The 16,777-nt window shown below is 35.6% G+C and overlaps 1 protein-coding gene across 5 annotated transcripts in view; it reads right to left on the bottom strand.

Moving 5' to 3' along the window:
• LOC149789863 (mitogen-activated protein kinase kinase kinase 13-like) overlaps positions 1 to 16,777 on the bottom strand; it is a 245,253-nt gene that overhangs the window by 42,425 nt on the left and 186,051 nt on the right. For all 5 annotated transcript variants that reach the window (XM_089971848.1, XM_089971847.1, XM_089971849.1 and 2 more), the window contains one exon: positions 13,400 to 13,528. In XM_089971848.1, the coding sequence (XP_089827974.1) occupies positions 13,400 to 13,528 (129 nt within the window). The remainder of the gene's footprint in view (positions 1 to 13,399; positions 13,529 to 16,777) is intronic.

Genomic DNA, 16,777 nt, shown 5'->3' with positions numbered 1-16,777 from the left:
TATCGTAATAAAACTATAGGCACCCAACGTTTTTCACAAAAATGCCTACCAAACCAAACATAACAAATTTGATGGAGATTTTCGTTAAACTCGAATGATTCAACACAAGCGAATTCAGTCAGATCAAAATCAGGTAATGGTCCATTAATTGCCACTCGCGTCATCTCGTTTGTAGGGTGACCGAGTCTTTTAAAGTACACAGAACAATCTCCGTATCCTAGAAAACTTCCCGGATAACATGCAACCATATCAACTGAAATAACATCATTGTAATTATATTTGGTATTCCATAGTCCACCATGTCCATATTCGACGCAACTTGCGCATACGTCCTCGAGTAAATCAAATCGTGTTGGTTTCCATAAATTTCTTTCTCTAGCGAAATGAGCCGCAACAGATGGAACGGTAAAACAATTAGTTAGTAATTTGTCCATATTTTCCGTGGAGTGCTTGCACTCTAAAAACTTCTCCGCGAGATTTTTCATCTCGTCGTGGAAAGATTCTGTTCGATATATTTCACCATTTGGTTTAACAAACTGATCAAATTCACCTTCATCATCATTTTTAAATAACCATACCGATACAGGATTGTTTTTACTTATTTTGTTAATAAAATCAAACATGCCTCCCCCCATATCTGAGGGGTAAAATCTAACAGTTCGATCACGTGGAAATATTGTTACTGCGCTGGTCCATGCATGCGCGTTATGATCAACAATATTTATTGGAGCTCCTTTCGATTTATATCTTGATTCATGCAGTACTTCTCCCGTTATCGTTGATACTTTTATTGGAAATTTTAATATTTTTCCTAGTTCAGCAATATCTTTTATTGTAGCACCGGTATCCTTAACTGAATCAGCCCAAGAGTTTATTTTTTCATGTCTTAAATCAGTTAATCCGTTTCCACGCATCGCGTTTGTAAAGTGTTCTATTACTCGTTCGGCTACACACACAATTTAATCTTGAAAATTTCATGGGTGTCAGTTTATCAACACTGGTTTTTTTATTTATCTCATAGATTCCATAAATAACTGCTGTTACAGGGTAAGCTCGCTCATAATACGGTTTATCAATACCAGTCAACAGACCTGGTTTGGAAGTTTTACTTAATATGACAGTTTTATTATTACCAAGGACATGATCATATTTATCACGGATAATCCAACTACCTGTTTCTGTTAGTACAATAAATTTTACTCTGAAGAAATATTTTTGATTGCCCTCGTACTCAGTGATGTAGTTAATGATAGTTGCCGCTCGTTTGTCATTAATTGTAGCGTCCTTGACAGTGTTGCGAATAATCTTGAACATTGACCATACATGAGATGCACCATCTGTGTAAAATTCTTTCTTGGCGTCATGAATTTTACTGATCAAACTTTTATGTTTCGAATCAACCAAATCTCGTACTGGTAAGTCTGGAGATAATCTGTCGAGATTAAATTTATATTTGGAAGGCCTAGTTTGGGATAATCTCTCGAATTCGTTCATATAATTAAAACAAGTATTTAAATAAAAATATTCTATATATATGATGAATCATTGTACTTGGCTCATGATCGGCTTAGTAAATCGATGCAACAAATCCTGTAGAGGTGAATTTTGTTGGATGCACTTACAAAGTATACGGCGAGAAAGCCTAGGACCAATACTGTGTCTGTGATGTGGTATTGGAGTGCAAGGGAAAACAGAATTATGTGGAAAGTGTGGTGGAAAACGGTTCAGAGAACTTAGGAGATATTATGACAAAAAAAAAATAACAGTGAAAACACCATAAAATCCGTGGAGGATTATCTAACTAAGTTTTCAGATAAACAATGATTTAAACAAATAATATTATTGTATAATGGAGCAAAATAAATTTGTCCCACATCCTGTCATAACAAACTATGAATCAAATATTGATGGTGTCATCTGACAATGCAGGCTAAAAAGACCAGTTGGTTATATTAATAATCATGTTCACATACGGAGAGAGAAAAAATTATCTCTGTCATAGATTTGTGTATGAGTGTCATAATGGGATGATCAAAGATGATCTTGTTATTGATCATACTGACGGAGATCCTCAAAATAATAGTTTATCCAATCTTCAACCTATCTCACAGAGTGAGAACTCTGCACGTGGTAATACTGGAAGATGTAAAACAACCAGAAAGAGGACGGTAAAATCTACAAACACAGAAACTGGCAAAGAAATTATATTTCAGTCTATGAGTGCTGCTGCGAAATACTTTGATATTAATCTGCCTTCAGTCAAAAAGTCGTGGAAAATATAAATAAAACTGCTTTCTCAAAAAAATATAAACAGAGAATCACCTTCCGATATCAATAATTATCATCACTACCTCGAATTATATTTATTAACTATTTATTTAATTATTTATTATTTTGGGTCGCAGTATCCCCATGTACTACTTATTTTTTGACTCACGAAAGGGAGATTACTTTTGTATTCGTAGATTTCTGATTTTTTATGGTCGTAATTAGTCAGTTTAACTAATTACGTCATAATTAATTACTCGTAGAAGTATATTTATGGTTTTTAAATATTCCCATCATACAACATAGCGGAGTTATTTTTAGATCTGTTACGAGAAATTGAGGTAATTTACAATCTGTTTGACTGCTGCTATTGATCCGCATGGTAGTTGTATATAGGCAGAACACGCTGCATTTACAATCTGCTTAGAAACCGTTGTTATGGTACAAATCGATCTGCAGGTGTATTCACAATCCGCTATTGATTTTGCAGGTTTGTATTTGCAGTCTGTTACAAAAAACGCTGTTATAATACAGATATATTCAGAAACCGTTGTTATAATACAGATATATTCAGAAACCGTTGTTATTCAGAAATAATTATTTAAATGTAGAAATTATTGTTATTCAGAAACCGTTGTTTAGTGCAAATATATGTACCGTAACTATATATTAATTTCCGAAGCATATGTTTGTAAGAAGATTCGATAGCTCAATCAGTAACGTATTGGACTGTGATGCTCGCGGTCCAGGATCGAATCCCCATGGCTGACAACTGGTCGGTGGTTACGCATAATTGCGATTTTTAATATAATTGGGGGGGGGGGTACTGCAACCCCCCCCCCGCTCAGCAGAACCCTCAACCACATATCAACTGGTGGTTGATACATGTTTTGTATCACCCATGGGCTGATTATTGGGGGAGGTGATCTGCTGAGTGTATATGTCTGTACTGTCCTTCATTCATTGTATGTCTGTACCGTCCTTCATTCATTATATGTTTGTACCATCCTTCATTCATTGTATGTTTGTACCGTCCTTCATTCATTGTATATACCAATTTCATTGTATATACCCATTTTATTGTATATATTTCATTTCATACTTAATGAACTTGCTAAAACACTCGAATAGAAGTTCATTTCATAATATATGTTGTGCCGTCCTTCATTCATTACATGCATAATCTGAGCTTGCTAAAACACTTGATAGGGGCTCATCATTCATAATATATGTTGTGTTCTGTGTATCCTCTAAACTTAGCGGTGGCAAGCTACGAGTTTAATGAGGCTGTAAATATGTAAATACGTGTTGTGTTCTATGTATATCCTCTAAACTTAGTAGAATGCGGTGGCAAGCTACGTGTTTAATGAGGCTGTAAATATGTAAATACTACATGTTGTGCCATCCTTGAAACATCCCACCGAACGCGCTAAACACTCGATAGATGTTCTGTAGGGATAATTTTTTTTATTTTAAAGATTTATATATTATATAATGAACAATGAAAATATCAAAGACATTATTTCTGCTATTAAAAAATTAGAAGAAAATGGAATTAATATATCTGATGAACTAAATCCTGAAAAAATATTATCTGATTTTGAAACGTTAGAAGAACTTAAAAATGAAAATAAATATGTTCTATCATCTCAGTATAAGTTCTTAAAGTGGATTCAGGCACCTATGTTTCAGTCACTAGCTATGGTGAACGATGATCAAGTAAATGAATTTATTCATCTTTCTGTTGCGGTTGAAAAGGCCAGATCGGGATTATCCAGCGTGTACGAAATGAAAAAAAACAATCAGTACCCATATAAGATACTTAAGAAAAATTATGTCAATGGGTAACGACCAAAGCAACCCTGTCTGAAATATAAAATCTGATTGATTGGTATAATTTCGACCACATATGGGTGAAGTATCATAAATATATAATATTATTAAGAAAATGATACTTCACCCATCGCCCACTGTCATGTATAATCACATCAAAATTAATAAATTGATTGATTTATACAAATAACAAAATATTTCAGAATATTTTTTTTGTAGCATTTTTTGGAAAACTGATTAATTTACATAATTTTAAGTACCAACCACCCCATCAGAATTAATAAAATAATTGATTTGTATAATTTTAAGTACCAATATCCCCATCAGAATTAGCAAACTGATTAATTTGCATAATTTTCAGTACCAATTACCCCATCAGAATTAATAAATTAATTGATTTGCATAATTTTCAGTACCAATTACCCCCATCAGAATTAATAAACTGATTGATTTGTATGTTTTTGAGTACCATTACCCCATCAGAATTAATAAACTGATTAATTTGCATAATTTTCAGTACCAATTACCCCATCAGAATTAATAAATTAATTGATTTGTATACTTTTAAGTACCAACCACCCCAGGGGCCCCGAGTGGCCGAGTGGTCTAAAGCGCTCTCCGTTACGGATCACTGCCATCTCACCTCTGTCTGCGGCGGTTCGAGTCTAGGATTCGGCCAATGTGGGTATGTGAGAAAGCTTGCCAGTAGCTTCTCGTGGGTCGGTGGTTCTTTCCGGGGTTTTCCCGGGTTCTTCCTCCACCATTAATACGGGCCGCCATGTATAGCCTATCGTGTGCTGAAAAATGGCGTTAAGCCCCAAAACAACAACAACAACAACCAACCACCCCATCAGATTGAGTCATAAAAAACAAAATATTTCAGAATAATAATAAATTGTTTCAGATTATACAAAACTGATTAATTTGTGTAATTTACCCCATCAGTGATTAATTAACCCTTACATTTATTTATTTAAAAATATTTTTTTAAGTTGATCTAGTTTAATACAGGAGTGTGTATAATTTAGAATCTGATCTCTGTTACAAATGATCTCGATAATATGTTCTCGATGGAGCTCATCTAACTGTTCTTGTGTTAATAAGAAATCCTCGTTTCTGTGTTCATCAATAACTAAATTAACGTTAAATTGCTCTGTGTTTTGTGAAAACGCTGCTCTGATGGCGTTTTCAAGTACTTCTTTGTCATGTATAAAAACCTTCACGTGGTGATACATTATATAATATTTACTTGATCTTTAAAATCAAAGATCTACGATTTCACATACAGATTTATTACAAGCTCTTCTCCACGTAGGTCAATTAAGCTATTAAGGTGGTCTGTGAGCTTAAAATTTATTTGTGTTAACACATTATTGTGACACCGCAGATACACAGGATTAGTTGGTTCTTGCACGATTAAACTTCCAGGGGATACTTGTGGTGTAAATGTATATAAAATATATCCTTGTTGAGCCTGATTTGATTTTCCGAGATCTATATGATAGCTACCATCAATTACGTCACAAACCAGATTGACCACGATCGTGCTGGTTATATTAACGATTCCCGGAGATACATGTCTGCCGCCGCCGTGTGGATCATTATTATGTCTAAGAACAGTTGCTAGTGGGGTTATTTTTCTCCATGCATCGAGTATTTTAGGAAAATATTCATCAATAACATCATTGACAGATTTTCTTAATCTATCTGGATTATAATCAGGGAACTTAAACGTTATAATGTCAGCTTCGGATATTTTGTACTTGGTTGCGAAAAACTTTCTATAACTACCCCATGATTCAAAAACTAAATTTATGATTCTATTATGAAAATATTCAATAGTATCAGCTATATTATTTAAAATTTCTACTTGTTTAATAATTTCTTCACGCGTAGATGTCAAATCGGACAAATATTCATTAAAAAGAGTACGTAAATTATCTAGTTGTTCTTCGTGATCTGAATTTATGAAACTAACGATATTATTGATATTTATGTCGTAAAATGAATTATATAGGTTATTACCGCCATCAGTGTTGTGTAAGAGCCAGTAGTACTCACCAGTTTTATCGATATGAAATCGATCCCGTTTATCCCATACCCGTTTTTCTATGTTCCACCAGAAACTTGTATAATTCATTTTAATATTATGATGAAAACTTTTCGATGATGTAAAATCATCCCGAATTGGTTCTGGTGGTATCGGTGTTATCTGTGGTGATATTTCAGGCCAACCTAGTACGGATCTTATCGTGGATTGATAAATATCAACAACGTAATCAGGTGAATGTATTTCAATCGTCGAGGATAGTGTCGGTTCATGAACGTTGATATTTTTGCTTCTTTTCCGGTTATTGATTTTATTCTACGCTGAAATTCCTCATTAATTTGTTCAATCTCATAACTACCAGTGGGTATTCCAACAACAATCCAGTCAGGAGTACCATCTGGTTTGTTCTTGTTAGCAAATATAAGTAAATTATTTGCTGGTGTACCATTAAATGATTTTGATCTGATATTTGGCCAGCTGTAATATACCCGTAATTGAGCTTGTGCTATTTCCTTAACTGGAATTGCAGTAGGAAAGTTAATATTAAATTCAGGATTAGTTGAACTTACCGAGATTATCACTATCTTTGATGGAGTTGTGTTTGTCACGATCTGCTGGAGTAATTCTGTCATTATTAGTACTTGTATCTTTAATACCTATACCTTCGTCATATATTTTAGTCATTATTGAAAACTCGAAATCAGATATAATTCCATCACTGAGACTCACTGATAACAACGAGGACAATTTCGAGTAGGCTACCGTCGTTGTGTGTAATTTTATTATGTAATCGGATAATTTTTCATTCATGCAAGTACATACTTTTTTTGTGATGATATTAAGCACACCTGCAATAGTTGTTGCTGCTGAAATACATATAGTTACAGCTACTGGTGCCATCATTGTCACCGCTGATAATATAACACCTGTTCCAGCAACAACAGTGGATATTGAATAAACAATCACATCAACGATAACTAATTGTCGTTGATATTTCTTTACTTTTACTGTATACTGTTCGACTCGATCTCTTAATGCTGCCTGCCATTCACACGCTTGATTGTACCTGTATTGAGATGCATCGTTGATTGAGGTACTCATTATATTTTTATGCAGTAACCAATTGAGGTGTTTCAGCTACAAATTCCAAACACCACCAGTAAGATGTTGCGGTTAATTTCTTATCAGCTGCTTCCAGAATAAATATTTCTTCGGTTCCGCTATTTAATATAACAGATACAACTCCCGAAAACTTATCAGTTGAATGATGTCATGGATACGTTGTAAATATTTCAAATTTTGCAGCACTGAACACAGAGAGCCTGTACACGCCAGTGACTGTTGCGGTATATTTAATAGTTTTATTTTGCTGCGACCAGGTTGCGAATCCCGATGATACAGTGTATACGATGTTTGTGATATGCCCGGGAGTTATTCCGGCTGGGATTTTAATCAAATTGGTTTTATTAACGATCTCAGGAATCCCCGCTACGATGTCTTGCTGTGTTCGTTTGATCATGTCGATGTTCGTCTTGATATCAAGGAGATTTATGTCAACAGAGTGCGGAGTGCCGTTGAATTTATCTATAGATTCATCGGCTTTTTGAAAATTTCTTCGAAATCTTCCAAAAGCGCCCACGTGAACATCATACTCGGCCCGTAACGTGGATAATTTACCATCTACGGTGTTGTAGTTGATGTCGACGTATCTTTTTGTTGCTGCGTCTTCGTTGGATGTTGGATCTCTTAACACTACTATCTTGTTTCCGTTCATGCTAAGGTCACCTGTCATTGTGTCACCGGTATTTTTTACACGATTAGCAACATTTTTTGCAATTTCATCTCTGATGGTTGCAAGCGATATACTTGAATCCTTGTTTCTACCACCGTCAGTAAACACAGGAATATTATCCGTAACTGCACTACTCGTCGAACTATATCATTCCATTTGATGTTGCTCGTTTTTAGTTTTCCATATCGGTCCTGAAAAATAACTACCTCATCTGGGTCAACTCCAGCCAGGTTCATAATATCAGCAAGTTCATCTTTAGTCGCGTACTTTGACAGATCAACGTCGCCGGGTTTTTTCTCAACGCATGAAGATCTTCTTCCATAAATATCAACCATCATATTTTAAGATCTAAAGATCTGTTTAAAACGCTTTATGCGCAATGAATCGGTTGCTTGTATAATCATGCACAACTTTATGTGGCGGTTTGGATGATTCTGATATAGTGTTAAGTACATTAATTACTTCATGGCCGCATATTGGTGGATCTGTCATTGTTTGTGTGTGTAGCGTTGAATACCAAACTTGCACGTCAAGTGGTGCAACATACTTGATAAATTCAACAGGTGGAGCTAACCCGTATGAATCAAAATAAACGATTCCACGTGGATCAACCGCGTATGATACCCAATGAGTACCGGGTCCTGAATTTGAGTTGAGATTAATAATACCTGTTTCGAGTTTGTTCGGTTGTTTCGGTAATTGATCTCGCATAAAAACACCTCTAACGTTTTTTATTTTTAATCGTTTAGCAGCATTAAGTAAACCAAAATTTGATGCTGGAACATCTAATGTGGAAGCCTCAGATCCCGGTAATCTTAGGCCGCGTCCCTTTTTTTTGTATCCATATCCAGTTGCTTTCTTTAAAGCCATTCCAGCAGCTGTTCCAACAGCACTTAACACGGCTGCTTTTGCTATGGCTGGAGCGGCAGCAGCTATTAACGCTGGAATAGTCGCGAGAAGTGGAAATATACCACCTATTTTAACCATGTCCTTGATGGCGCTCGGAGAAAGATGTAATTGAACTCTGGTTTTTGATTCTAGGGCTTTATTGAAATGTTTAATCTGATTATTTGTCAACGATAATTTGTTTGGACCACCACCAATCTGATCTTGTTTTAGTGATATTTTAGTTCTGCATTTGTTGGCGGTTTTTGATTGAAGTTTTTTGACCTGACCAGGAGTCAGAGTAATATTAACATGACCATATGACATTTTTATATAAATAATATTTTTCTAAATAACATGATCAAAGATTTTCCACTGGTGCATCAAATACTCTCATTCGACCACTACCACCTTCAAGTAGCATGGCTTTATCGCTGAGTATGACCGCGATTGCTCTATAATCAACACCACCTGTATTTAATGTTGCTTTAAGATGTATATCAACGACAGATTGTTTTGATAGATCAAGATGCTCCAGTGAAAAATAATAAATCGGGTACAAAGTTCTGAAATCATGTTGTGATATTTGTAACCCAGTATCTACATTTTGATCAAGTCCCATGAATGACATCAATCGATGATACACACGTCCTATACGATTCTGTTCATAATTCAGTTGTATATTCTCTGTTGGTTCTTGTTGTCCGTTTATCCGTAAAGAAATATCTATGATACCTAGTTTATCAAATATCATATGAGTACGTTCTTGATTACCTAATTGATTAGTTTCCTGAAACGCAATAAAAATATGCCGCGGTGCAGAAACACCCTGTTGTGATGCTATATGCCATGTAAACTGACCGTTAACACTAGTTTGCATACTATCTGTGCTTGTTGTTAACCATGACAACAAGGATTTACCACCAGTGTCCATGAAAGCAATTAATTTTTGTTCTACTGTGATCATTGGAGTCATTACCGGCATCCACAGTGAAAGTTTTGATAATACTACTTTACCAGCATCACCAGCAGGTCTCCACAGAGCATCGTTATCATCACCCTTTCTCACAAGAACAACCATGTGTCCAGATCCAAAAATAACCTTTCTAAAATTTCTGCAAAATCCAAAAATATGCGATAGTGGAATTGTGCATGAAAAACTTCTATTGGCTCCTAGCAACATATTTTTACGCATTGCAAATCCCAAGTTGAAATCTGTGTTAGAACCATGAACCACCAGCCACACAGCAGCATCAGCGGTATCGGCATCGTTTCTTGGTCGTCTTATATTATACGGATTATCGTTGGGATGACCAGTATTATCTTTTACAAACATCACTGTGGGACCTGCTGATCTTGTATAATCATCAGAATATCTTGCTAATCCTATTATTGTTGTAGCAACGTCTACATCTTTCTGAATCGATTAGATATTTTTTCCATCTAACATATAAGTGGCACTATCAAACAGTGCCATGATCCCGTTGTTGACAAAACAAACTTTTACTGCATCTGCATAATTAGCATTAGTTGTTCTTACAATTGTACCTTCTACCTCAAGAAAAGCTTCAGCGGGTAAAAAGTATCTACTTGTGTCATGAACTTGTAGTTCAATTCTTCCACGTTGATCTGGTACTCGTGCTTCATAAGAATAGAACTGATAATCACGTACCGATTCATATTTAAGGACAGGTGCCTCCATATCAAATGCTTCATCGGATTCACACTTAAACATTTTATTATAATTATTTTCGTCTAACATGAAAACAGGGTTTGGAAACTCCACTCCCTGATATCAAACTTGAAATATTATTCCCTGGTTCACCGAGTCCTTGATCTGCTAACGCCGCTAGTTTTTGATTTGCAGCCTGATTTATTATTCTACTGACATCTGCTGGCATCACTTCAGTACTTGCCAGTTTCACTGATGGTTGTTGTTTTTGTCGCATTAATCGTGCTAGTCTATCTTTGATCGCCGAGAACGCCTTACCAGCAACATTGACAATTGCTCCAGGAGCTTTATCACGAACAATATCAATAGCTTTCATCGATAATTGTTTTGCAATAGGTGCTGCTTTTGGAGCTATCCTTGTGAATAATCCCTGTACAACATCACCAAGTCCATCTCCGTAAGTAGCTCTGTAGATTGGTAATTGTGAGATTACCGCTCTGACCTGCACGGGTTTACGATGATTATTATGTATGATCATCTTATTTTATTTGCTATTTATCTAACAACTAGTCACTATAATCATCAACAAGTTCATCGATAAGTTCTCAGTAAACTCTGACATCCATGATACCACCCTGAAATAATCGCCGACAAATATCAGCTGCTTCATTAATTATTTCTGGTGAATTATTTCCGGCACGTTTTCCTCCTATGAGAACTTCTAACCGTGATACGTCATTAATGATATTATCTGGACAAACAAAATTATCTCCCAGACCACTGCCAGTAGCTCCTTCTTCTGATTTCTCAGGTAATGTCATTCCAAACATCTCTTTAATTTTCGACATCAGAGGTGAATAAGATTGTTTTTGTTCTGTTCGTTGCAGAGGTGGAGGAAGTTGATACTGGGAGGATTTTTCTCGTTCTAGTTGTCTTTTCTCTCTATAAAGTGTGTTTACTTCTTCATAAAGAGTGTTGTATCCCAAATCATCACCTTTAACCTTTTTTTTTGTTTGTATATATGCGATATATCCATTTAATAAGATCTTCATTTTTTACTTTTTCATGACGGGGGTTTAAAATACCAGATTTGTCAGATATATAATCTAATATTTTTTCGGGTAATTTTTCTCTTTCAGTATTTCTAATTTCTTTAACAACCCCTTCTCTGAATCTTGCAATCAATTTGATATCTTCTTTTACTGGTTTAGGTTTAGATTCAAGTTCTTTTTCCACGCCGGTGATTTCAGTACGAAATTTTCCAATACCTTCAAGTATTTCCTCACCAACAGGTGGAGGTTGAGCCGCAGCTATATCAGTTGGAAGATCTCGTAAAATCTTCTTTGTCTGTTTAGTTCTTCTTGCTATTTTTTCAGGTTGTTCTGCTGTTTGTTTTGATACTGGAAGAAGATCTTCTTTGATGACAGCTGTAACTTTTTCAGTAGCTGCAGTGACGGGTTTAAACAGTTTTTAAGTATCTTCTTCGTACTCAACTTGTGCTTCTTGCTGCGTTTGTAGATTTTTTCTAAATGAGTCTCGCACGGGAAGAAATTTTTTAATTGCTTCTAGTCTCTCTCGTGCTATTCTTGCAGTATGAGATTCTGGATGTACCATTATTTTTAATATAACAATTTTTTAATTAATAAATTTAATTAAACAGATATCATTAACATATGCACAATTGTACGTGGTTGATTCAAGGAACAACAAATAAATGCAACAAAAGGTGCCATGGAGAATATTGCAGGAGACATAATTATATTTTATCAAAAAATTTTCATGTTGGTTCACAACATTGTGTTGGATGTAACAACGGCATTAGAGGATTATATCAGATTTGTAAATACTGCGGTGGAGATCGATATAGAAGTTTAATGATATATTACAGAAAAAGAAAGAACATAAATCCAAAAATAGAAAAACCACCATCAGAACTTGAATATTACTTGAAGAACAAAACAAATGATGATAAACGTATTCAAGATTACTCTGATGAAGATTCAGAATGATTGTACTCTGATGTTATTCAGAATAACATAGCAGTAGAGAGGGTGTGGACTGCATCCATTGTTTGTCTGGGTCAATCAATGACGTGGTAATGTTAATGACCTCTATGAAGGGTCACTATTTTTTTTGTCTAAAAAACATAACGTGATGCGTTAAGTGGTCTGATCGCCCTCTCCGCTGCTTGAACAGGGATTTGCTTAATGTGTTAAACTCATAATCAATTAGCAACTCATTCATAAGACATAAGGTTAGCAGTCAAGTAGACTTCAAATAAATGTACTTTACTTGGCTTATGAGCAGAATGCCAAGTTTGGCCCATATAAAAAAATGTAATTTTAATTGTTATTGTAATCAAGCACTTGTAATCCCATGCCTGCTTAATATATTCGAAAATAATAAAATCCTCAATGGATGACATGAAAAGTAGTACAAATTTCCAATGGATTTTGGGAAGCAAAGTGAATATATTGTCAATTCACAGTGAAAGCTTAAGACTAGCGCCACCTGCATGTGGTAGTGTGTGTGTGATGGCGAAGAGTTATTGCTCATTGTCTGTATAATATAGACATAAAAGATGAACGTTCCTCTTTGGGAGGGCTGGATTAGGGCAGAAGTAGGGCTTATATTCCTAACAATAATGAGATTGAAAAATATATTCAAAGAAGAGGAATTCATGATTCACAAGTCTGATCATCACTATTATGTCAATGTGGGTACAAAAAGAGATGCATAACATTGACAGAGTATGGGAAGACATAAAAAATATGTCCTAATATCACTTTTTTTGTATGAAGAGTAGAATATATGACTTTCATACACTGCAACTGAAATCAGTAATTAGGGTAAACTGTTTTTCACAGCCATTACCATCTTTAACATAAAAAATGATTACCTGTTGGGTTCTGACCCCGACACATGTGCCCTCTTCTTGCTCAATCTGTCAAGACGGACCTCCTGTCTGATAACTGGCCGTATGATGCTCTTCCTCTTCTTTGCATACATTGCCAATTGCTGTTCTCGCCTGTAAAGAATTGCAATACAGGCCATTTCAACATATTTAACATAACCCTGAGGATGCTATATTGATCAGGAGGTGCAATGGCTCAGTAGCTTGTGTGCCAGACTCATGACCAAAAAGGCATGGGTTACAATCCCATCACTGGACAAGCATGAGTCAAATACTGTGGTATGCCCTTGGTCTATGCACTTTACTCCAACTGCTTTGGCATTAATAATCTTGTACTCTTGTGCTATAAAGAACCAAATCAATAAAGTTTGCAATCTTATGGGTTAAAAAAACGTCTATATTTTTTAAGTGCGGACTATTGATAAAATATATGAATTTTTTTACAGCAAAAGCAACTTTTAGATTGTTGCAAAGGGCATAAATTATCGCTCTAAGAGCCCTACCCAACCCGTTTTGAAATTTCAGTGAGACGTGAAAATATAGTTGCCATCAATTTGATATTGTGCAAGAAATCTGGTTTGCAAAGTTTTTGTTTAAAGGTCTGACAATGTGATAGCTTAATACTAATTACAGACCTACCAACCCTGAAGAGTCCGTCTCAGTAAGGCAGCTGACTTTGTTCTGTAAGTTTGACCAGTTTTCAGTAAGGTGTAACAAAATATAAACTGCAATTGTAAAGTTGTAAACATAATTAAAACTTTGGTATTTGAAACATGTAGCGACAATAAACATTATGTTCAACTGAAAACTTTGAAAGGTATGTGTAGACTTTATTACCACTAGTACAGTTGCACAAACTTTAGTTCCAAAACCTAATGGCTTGTTGCTATATCTCAACTTGACATAATTCTTGGAAATTCTTTTTCCATGTCTCGTGATGACAGCAATCATATCTCCCGCCATGAGACATACCATATTTGCCATTTGTTTTTGGACTGCAACAAATAAAAAAATTTGTTGTCCAAATACATATTAATTTCTTTAATTAGGTGTCCGAAAACATAAAGGGGAAGATAGATTTATTTCCCCCCCCCCCATATGTCCATAATGAAGTTACCATTAGCTCACATGATGATGTGCTGCCATGAAGTAAAACAAGTATTTTGTCTAACACCATGGAAAGGATAATGAATGAAAAACAGGCATTACTTGCCTATTTTGTCTATTTGATACATGTCCATCAACCAGAAAACACAGCCATACATGTATTAGTGCCAAGATTGTGTTCGTATTTTCCAAAAGAACCGCCATATTAGTAACCTTGCAATCCACAGTTTAACCCTCTGCTAATCAGTGATCATTAAAATCTACATTACAAACGCACACAAGCTTTATTTCTGTGTAATTAAGATATTAATACAAACTAAATAAAAAGATTTTGGAATTATAATTCTTAAGATATTTATGACAGAAACATTTTAGTATCGAGAGTAGAAATACTGGTACATGTATGATGGCTATCTTAGAGCACCTAGGGTGAGAGGCTCCATATGGGGTGAGTGTTGTATGCACGCCTAGGAAGGGTAAAAATAACAAGCAAGTTGCAATATACAAGTCGGCATGATTAACATGTCGGTATTTTTTAAAAATAAAGGTGATCTATTTGTTTTGGTTCTCTCTTCTTTTTTTCCCACCTAGCCGAGGGTAGCTTCAAAATGAGCAGAGCTTGCCGACTCAAAACAATCGACTGCTCAAAGATTGTTTTGATGCATGTCGGAGATTTCAAAGTGTCTAGGTAATAATTGTTAATATAACTTGTGGGATTTCTTTGACAGGTGTGTTCGGAAATAACAGTCAGCCATCTGGATATCATTAAATGAGCACAGGATGTACCGAACATTTAGCAACCACAGTTAATATTTATCGTCTACAAATAGGTTTATTACTTGTAGAACAATAACTAGGTTTAAACCTTGGTATGTAATGCCTCAGGGATAAGGGTTCATTCTGTTGCACAATGCCAATGAATTTTACTAATCCATACGGACTCTCTGATGTATTTTTTAATAATATAAAGCAAGGGTCATGGTTTCTAATCAAAGCCATAACTGTCACACCTGTTTGAAGTGGTTTTGTGTGTAACAATGTCTACACTGACAACCAATCATATTTTTGTTAGCCAAATCAAGCTATTAAAATATAAAGTATAAATAAAATACCCACCACTATCAAAAGTTTATATACTGGATAGCTGTCGTTGTGAAACATAATATTGTTAGTACTGTAATAATTTTGATAGACAAGTTTATCATATGTTATGCAACAAGCGAGGGGGCACTGCCTAATTCGAGGAGGGACTCTCCCTTGCCAAAATCGTTTTCAATGAGGCCAGTAGGTCGTCCACAGAAGCGACCTCGAATTAATGATTCTGAGGATTTATCACACAAAGAACCGCCTATGAAGAAAGCTGCTCTAGATGACAAGTCTGATTATCTTGAACCCGAGAGTGCTCCACCCATTTCTGTACATGGTCACTATAAACATTATACATTAAAGCAAAAGCAGGATATCATTAACAATGTAAAACGTCTGGGAATTAGACCTACATCAGAAATATTCAAGATTCCAAAATCCACAGTGAGTACATGGATGAAATATGACTTTTCTGCAGATCTGAACTTGAACAAACATTTGCCTAAGTGTGGATGACCCATTTCATATGGACAAGCTATGGATGATAAGATATCTCAATGTGTGCTCACTCAGTCTGACTTACAAATTCCAGTAAGTATTGAGGGAATTACAAATTCCAGTAAGTATTGAGGGAATATGTATATATGCCAGGGAGCTTGTCTCAACAGAATTTCCATAGAGCAAATTCCATACCAGTCGTTCTTGGGGACAGAGTTTCATGAAAAGACATGGGTTTGTGCTCAGAAGCAGGACCTCTCTTGCCCAACATTTACCCAAGGATTCAGAAGAAAAGAATGCTTCGTTACACAAGTTTGTGATGGATAGACATGAGGAGGACGAGTTTGACGATAAGTTTGTTATTAACATGGATGAGGCACCGATGTACTTTGATCTTGTGCTAAGGAAAATGGTGGACAAAGAAGGAACGAAAAGTGTTCTGATTCGTACAACTGGTGTGTAGAAGAGACACATTACTGTCGTTTTAGCCGTTGCAGGTTCTGGTGATGTATTACCACCCCCAATGATTATTTTCAAGGGAAAGAGACATCCAGATCTGAAGGCACCAAAAGGGTGGATTATCGTAGTTCAAGAGAAAGCATAGATGAACAAAACACTAATGCTGCAATGGATTGAAGAAATTTATTTGCCATTCACCAGAAGAGAGTGATC

Source organism: Sinohyriopsis cumingii, chromosome 10 (genome assembly GCF_028554795.1).
Source record: "Sinohyriopsis cumingii isolate HCF-2022 chromosome 10, ASM2855479v2, whole genome shotgun sequence".
NCBI lineage: Eukaryota > Metazoa > Mollusca > Bivalvia > Unionida > Unionidae > Sinohyriopsis > Sinohyriopsis cumingii.
The sequence above is the reverse complement of the archived record's forward strand: the minus strand, read 5'-3'. Positions and strand labels throughout refer to the sequence as shown.